A 7557-nucleotide genomic window follows, 5' to 3' on the forward strand; every position below is an offset into this window, starting at 1 on the left:
TTTTGTATTTCTTCAACCTGAGGGTAGAAATTTGCTCCAAAGCCCAGGCAAGAGATCTACATTCAAGCCCCACCAGGAGTGGGGCACTCAGCCCTGGTACTCCGGCTTGGGCCTGCTTCTGTCAGGGAATCCCCCACCTGGAGAAACTGTCCTCCGAGCTGGCCTTTGGCCCAAGCCACAGCTCCAAGCAGCAGGCAGTTCAGGGGTTTGGCCCTATTTCCCCCCCCCATGGGGCTGGGGGCAGCTCTGGGACCCACTCTGTTGGAAGGTCTGGGCTCCTCTGCAGCCCATGTCTTCTCCCCCCGGCACGGCATGAGTGTAGATGGTCTGAGTTTTCCCTGCTAGGCACTACTGTCCTATAACTAAAGACGAATTGTCACTAATGCCAATGCTAGCACTGCACTGGTGGGGAATTATGGGTCTGTGTTTCCTAGTGTGGATAAAACCCTACTGGGCAAACTGAAGAGCTGGAAGGACCAGCAGACTGCAGAGGTTGCCTGGAGGTTTCCAGAAAACAGTGGCCTGTTAAAGGCATGCCCGGGACGTGTGAATCCCAGAGCACGGGTCTCAGGAGCCTGGCAGAGCGCAATTCCTGGTGAGTGAGTCACGCTTTGGGAGATGCAAGCTAGCGTCAGTCAAACCAGGCCTGGTTCCAACCTCCATCCCGCCGAGCAGAACAGCGAACCTTGGTTGGGGTTCAAAACCGCTCCCGGTTATGCTTTAAAGTCAAAAGGTTCTTTGCCAAATCCTGGGCAACTGCTGTGCCCTCATGGACTCGAATGGGTTGCTTACACCCAGCACCACTCGGGATCGAGCCCATTGATTCTAATTGCCATCAGGCGGGGACAGCACTGCAGCGGGGTTTCCCGAAGGTCTAGGAGTCGTGTGTGCCCCCGAATGCTAAGAAGGCCACCTGAGGCCTGGAGAGGGAGCTCATCTCCTTCCTTATTCCCAGTGTGCTGCTACCAATGGACTAGGAGAAAATCATTTCCTCTCTGGTTGCTGTGGAGTATGGGAATGGACCTGTGGCCACACCCCAAAGGCCACCACCAAGCCCACAGCACAAGGAGCCCTGAAGCGCAGCATCTCCTTAGTGCCAGGCATGTAGGAGCTCCTGCTAGCCACGGGGGCAGGAATCGACTTGGTCCCCAAGTGCTCCAGGTGATGCAATGCCTCGTGTGGAAGAAATGTCAATTCCCAGCTCAGCCACTGACTCTGTGATCTTGAGCAAGTCACAGAGCTTCCCTGTGCCTTAGGTGGCCGCTATAAAAGGAGAGGTTTCAGAGAGTAGTCGTGTTAGTCTGTATTCGCAAAAAGAAAAGGAGTACTTGTGGCACCTTAGAGACTAACAAATTTATTCGAGCATAAGCTTTCGTGAGCTACAGCTCACTTCATCGGATGCATTTGGTTTTTTTTTCCACCAAATGCATCCGATGAAGTGAGCTGTAGCTCACGAAAGCTTATGCTCGAATAAATTTGTTAGTCTCTAAGGTGCCACAAGTACTCCTTTTCTTTTTATAAAAGGAGAATAACAATTCCCTGCCTCGCAGGGGTGTTGGGAGGAGAAATACCCTGGAGGTCGGGTGGCACTCAGATCTTATGGTAAGGAGGGACGTGAGCAGGGAGAGAATTTCTCTTGGGTTTTTGCAACACTTTCTTACAAAGCAAAAGGCCCCACCAAGGACATGCTACACCCTAGCCACAGGGGAACGCAGAGCACAGGGGAGAGGCAGGTGGGTGTTTGGTTTATTTGACTTTCAGATTTATTTGGGGAACTCAGTGAATGCACTAGTACAAAATAAAAAAAACCATGGTTTTGGGGTGCAAGTGGTGCCAGACGGGCTGCGATTTTCCTCTGTACCAGGTGACTATTTATTTCTTGGCAGCGTCCTCAGGCTTTTTGGTGTCAGTTGGGGTGATCTGGGCATGGCTCTCAAAGGTGACTGGGATCGTGATCTCAGCAGACTGGATGGCCGGCTTGGGCAGGGGGGCTTCCACCGTCAGCATGCCATCCGGCGAGAGTGAGGAGCGGACCGAGGTGGCGTCGATGCCAGGGGGCAGGCTGCATAAGGGAGAGGCAAGTGAGGGATCATGGGGTCAGTGGGCTTGCCTGGGGGCACCCACTAGTACCAGATTCCTGTCTACACTCTTCCAGCAGTGATCCTGTGATTAGCCATAGAGGGCTGGAAGTAGATCCCTCCTGGGACCTGCCACCACCGCTCTCTGCACCACCCTTAGCTTCTGCCAGCCCAGGAGACGTGGCCAGGAACCCAGATTCTGAGACCTGCCCTCTGCTGCCTTGCCTCACAGCCTTGCTATCACAAGGAGCTGGAGGACTGAACACTGGGGAACCTTTATATCCAGGGGATCCTTATCATGTGGGAGCCTGATGGCTCGAGTCTCCCTGGAGAGCGTGTTTCCAATGGCGCATGGGAATACCAGCGTGCCAGGGCTAGGACTGTCTCCTCTGTCCCTGCCCCACTCAAGCAGATGCTCATCCCAGTGTCAGGGGTTGTCAGCTGCCATCCTTCCCCTAGGTCAAGCCAGAACCACCCTCCCCCCCCGGCCGTGTCCAGTGTGCTGCACTGTACATGTGGCAAAGACCTCTTCCCCCACCTTCCATGGCTGGTGGATGATGAAGGCCAAGTGTCTCAAGAACCCTCTCTCCTCCAGCTACTTACGTGTATTTTCTGGTGAAGCACCTGGAGATGAAGCCATGTTCATCCTGCTTCTCCTCATGCTTGCCTAGAAGAGGAGGTGACAGAGTGTTTCAGAGGGGTGAGCGATGCATGCAGGGGAATGATGCCGGGCTCAGGCCAAGTTCCCAGCTCAGCTGGGATTCTGCAGCCAGAGCTCCCCGGGGCTTACCCGGCCACTCCATTGCACCGGGAGAGTGGAGAAGGGAATGACTCGCCCCAGCCTCTCGGGGCACTCCTCCACAAGCCCACCTCCCCAGCCATCGTGCCCACCGCAGGACTGCAAAGGTGCCTACGAGCCGCTTGGCTGGGGAAGCGGAGAAGGACGTGCTCCTATTGCAGCTTCATTTCAGAGCTGGGAGCCTCGAGTCTGAAGCCGGGGGCGAGTGTGTGGACTCGAACCCCAGATCAGCCCTGGCAGTTCAGTTTCTCCTGCTCGGCCTCCAGCAAGGGGCGGCCTGGTTTTTTTTCCGAAATCCTAAGAGATCAGCTGTTCTTGCCAGATTCCCACCTCTGCGTGGGGAAGCCCGCCCAGGGGCGGGACCAGGTAGAGGACTATGATGGGACTCTGTTTTTATTCTGTGTACATACAGCACCTAGCGCAATGGGGTCCTGGTCCAGGACTGGCCCTCTGGGGGCTACAACTACTAATGTAATATGATGCTCCTGCCAGTCCGGAAGCTCCTCTGAGCTAAGAATACCACCGTATTAGGGACAAATAGGCTGAGACCACCAGGCTGACTTCCACGGTGGTGTCGTTGAACCCAGCTGTCCAGTGGTGAAAAGCTGGTACATCCCCAAGTGCAGGCAGCTTCCCTGACTTGCAGTGGGAACTCCCCTACGCTGAGGGGCTGGGAAGTGGGGCCGGAGCCAAGCTGCAAGCCTTGCAGCTCCCCGAACCACTGCTCAACCGCCCATCCTTCTAGTTCTCTGCTTCCCTATTACCATGGCTACCCTGTGCCCGGGCAGGGCGGCGTTTGCATCGGTTATTATTGAAAATGGGGGGGGAAAAACCAGCCCCCCGCTCGTCAAGGCGGCTTTGTTACAAAACAGGGAGGCGTGGGTGCCTCTGAGCAAGGGATGCAGCGTCCAGGTTGCTCGAGCTGGTTTTTCAGAGCATGAGCCAGGTAGAGCTGAACCGATGGGAAAAGACCAGGAGAAACTACACCTATAAACAGGAACACGGGGGGGTGGGGAGCAAACCTGGAATTTTGCTGCTTAGGGGGACGTGTTTCTCTGCTTTGTGGTTTGGCACCTGACAATGGAAACCTGAAGAAAAGCCCCGAGTCTCTCCCCTCCCCCCACCAGTTGCAAAGGAAAGCTGGCATCCAATTCCTCTCCTGGATTTGCATCCTCAGGAAGGGAACGTGGCAGCTGCAGTCTGGCTGGCTCCAGAACGGGCTGGCTCGGATGGTAGCCCTCCGCTCCCCCTGTCCACAGCTGCCAAGCCCAAGGTGTCAGAGGCAGCCTCGCTGCATCCGCCTGGCTTGCAGCCCCTGAGCTTCACATTAGGAGCTGGGTGCTAACGACCCACAATTTTCTCTCTAAAGTACTTATGCAGCCCCTTTATTGTAGTATCCGAGCGCCTCTCACCCTATTCCTGCCAGGTAGAAGTGCTATTACCCCTGGTTTACACAGAGGAGGGCCCAGGTCCTCGGGTGTTTAGGCCCCGACTCCCATTGATCTAAATCCCTTTGGGGAGCTGGGGCTAAGTCACACAAGGAGTCCATGGCAGAGCAGGGATTTGAACCCATGTGCTAGTATCTCTGCCCAGCTGGGTCCTGACTGCTGCCCTATTGTCCCACAGGAGCAGTGGGGCACCCCACAAGTAAGCACTGTCTACCTTGGATTGAATCAGTCATTTTAAGCTTCGGTTCTGCGTGCCACCATTCTGAGTCCGTTTCACCTGCACCTTCTCAAACCTGCACCAGCCCTGCCAAGGGTTAATCACGAGAGTCTCAGGCTTTGCCAGGAACTGCTGAGGTCAGAAGTGTTGTCTCCAGCTGGAATGGAGTCTGGAAGGGACCTAAATCCCATCCTGCAATCCATCGTTTTACAAGCCCCGCGGGCATTTCCCCCAAACTGTCAGCTGTCTTCTCTGTGCCACGGATGTGCAGAGCCTTTGGCTGGTCTTAGAGTCTGAGGGCAGTTGGGATGGCTCACACCTGGCATGCAGGCATCTAGCCTTTATTCTTTAAAGGAAAACGAGCTCCCCAGTGTCAGCTCATCAAACTGCTGCTTGTCAGCTCCTTCTTAGCCAGTGAGATCCCATTGGTCATGGGCTAATTGCAGGGACTTTGGTGCAGAAACAGAAGTCACTTTGCACACCACAAATACCAATTACCATAGCTCACCTGCCTTCAAACTTCCTAGCAAACACTGAACTCAGGGTCAGATCCTCAGCTGGTGTGAACTGGCATCACTCCAGTGAAGTTTGTACCAGCTGACAACCTGGCCCTCAGACAGCTGGCTGTAAAAATTACTTTTTAAAAAAGGGTGGCAGGGGATGGCTCGGGGGGACCAGGGCTGATCTATACATGATCCCATCCAAACCACATCAGTTTTGTATGGTTGGGCCAAAGCACAGGGCAGTTTGTTCTTTGACTTAATTTCATGGGGTGTTTCTCAGTTGGAAGCTTTCTTTGGGGGGAGGAGTTGAACAGAAGTGGCTGAAAATGGAGGAGGGGGGAATTCATCAAATTCCATCCTCTTCACACACTTTGCTTTTCTCCTTGACATTTTGATGGAAAACATTGGCATGTGAGAGGTTTTGCCCAGCTCTCATTGGGGATCCGATGCAGTGGGGGAAGGGGGAGAAGAGGCTGGAAGGAACATGATTCAAATCCACCAGCAACAGTCGTATGATTCCTGAGAACCAAATCTGCCATGTTTCGTGCCACTCAAGAAAATACACCCTTTGCTGCCAGAGCAGTCGCTGCCAAGTACGTCCACACACTAATGGAGCACTCAGGCCCAGATCCTTAAAGGTATATAGGTTTCGGAGTAGCAGCCGTGTTAGTCTGTATTAGCAAAAAGAAAAGGAGGACTTGTGACACCTTAGAGACTAACAAATGTATTTGAGCATAAGCTTTCGTGAGCTACAGCTCACTTCATCAGCTCCTTGCTTTCATTGGAGGACCCTAGCAAAATCTCTAGGCACTGGAGGTAGTGTGGGCTGGAGGTTAGACTGCAAACCAGAGACTCTTGGAAACCTGGATTCTGTCACTGACCTGCTAGGTGACCCTGGGCAAGTCATTTTCCAGCTCTGCCTCAGTTTCCCTTCCCACCCTTTGCCTATTTAGACCTTATGCTCAATGGGGCAGGGACTATTTACTATGTGCTTGTACAGCACCCAGCATGATGGGGTCCTGATCGAGGTTTAGATCTCTAGGTGGGCATGGAATTACGATATTAAATATTTAATCATAATAGTAACATGAGGTGGCATAACTAGTTTAGTCCCTGTGCCAATTCCTTCCCCCATTCCCGGGGTCCCGTGTATTGTATGTGCCTAGGTGGGCAAGCAAGTCCTTTCCCTCTTCTTCCATCACCAGAGCAAACACCTTCCTGGCCGATGGTGGAAGCAGAGGGAGCCGTGCAGCTCTGGAGCAGAGCAAGCAATGCACTGTGGGCTGTAGACACTCCCGCAGGCTGTGAGGATGGGGAGTGAGGGGGGGCAACAGGCAGCAGCCTGCTTGGGGTGGGGGGGCCTGAGTAAGAGGAAGTGAGAGCTGCCAAGCCGAGGGGCGGAGGTTTGAGAGGGCAAAGGTGGCGCCAGTTCCCTAGCATTCACCACGCAGGGACCCGCATGTGCTACAGTCATCGCTGGGGATAGAATCTGGGCTGTCCGGAGCCCCAGATGGCAGCCGGCCCGGTGGAGGCTGGGTCACGCACCCTGCCAGGGGGCAGCATGTGCCGCAGGCATAGGGCTAAACAGGGAGACTGACTCAGGCTCGAAGGAGACCAGGTCTGGCCCTAGCCTGAGACAGGAGGTGCCAAAGGAAGCACTCACCGGTGATCTCCACCACGCCGTCCTTGGTCTTCACCACCAGCTCCTCCGGGGCAAAGTGGTTGACATCCAGGGCAACCTTCCAGCTGTCCGAGGTCTGCCGGATCTCCGAGATGCCACTGCTGAGCTGGCGGCTCAGGGCCCGGCTGTAGGCCGGGTTGGGGGAGGTTGGCGAGGTGACGATGGGGCTGGTGACGGCTACGGGCTCGGCGGCCTGGCTGGGCATCAGGCGGAGGTAACCCGGCCAGCTGGTGCTGCTCAGCCACTTGCCCCAGTCCTCGAGGATGTGGGGCATGCCGAAGGGCTGGTCGAAGAGTCGGCTGCCCAGGTACCAGTCCCGCCAGGGGTCCCAGCTGGGGCTGCGGAGGAAAGTGAAGGGCACCCGGCGCTCCGACATGTCGCGCTTCCTGCCCTTCCCCGACGGTCCGGCCTCGTTGCTGTGGCTGGAGAGGGAGCAAGCGCCGCGTCTCTAGAGCCGCTCCCGCAGGCCGGCCCCTTATGAAAAGGCAGCCGGTTATTTTTAGCCAGGCATTTCAGCTGGCTATTAATGGAGATTACACGGCTGATGAACAGCAGGTCAGCTGTCGGGCTCTGCCCGCTTTCTCTCTCAGCTGCTCTGTCTGCGAGCAGGGGAGAGTGGGGCTGGCTCCCTACGATCTAACAGCAGCTCTCGGGCATCAGGAAGGCAGCTTGGCAGCGAAGACACGACACTGGGATTCAAGAGAGTTGAGTTTAGTTCTTAGGCCCTGCCACAGCTTCTCTGTGTGACCCTGGGCAAGTCACTTAATCTCTGGGCCTCAGTTTCCTTCTACCTGTAAAATGGGGATAATGATGGTCGCATATCTGTGTTGT

General features: G+C 55.2%; 1 protein-coding gene across 1 annotated transcript; it reads right to left on the minus strand.

Moving 5' to 3' along the window:
- Positions 1-1740: 1740 nt before the first annotated feature.
- On the minus strand, positions 1741-7199 carry HSPB1 (heat shock protein family B (small) member 1). Its single transcript, XM_038375222.2, has 3 exons — positions 6709-7199; positions 2682-2745; positions 1741-2062 (listed from the first exon to the last, which is right to left on the minus strand). Exons 1-3 carry the CDS (start codon positions 7100-7102, stop codon positions 1873-1875), a joined length of 648 nt encoding a protein of 215 aa, XP_038231150.1. The 5' UTR covers positions 7103-7199; the 3' UTR covers positions 1741-1872.
- Between the last annotated feature and the right edge of the window lie 358 nt (positions 7200-7557).

This window comes from Dermochelys coriacea, chromosome 17 (assembly GCF_009764565.3).
Source record: "Dermochelys coriacea isolate rDerCor1 chromosome 17, rDerCor1.pri.v4, whole genome shotgun sequence".
Taxonomy (NCBI): Eukaryota; Metazoa; Chordata; order Testudines; family Dermochelyidae; genus Dermochelys; species Dermochelys coriacea.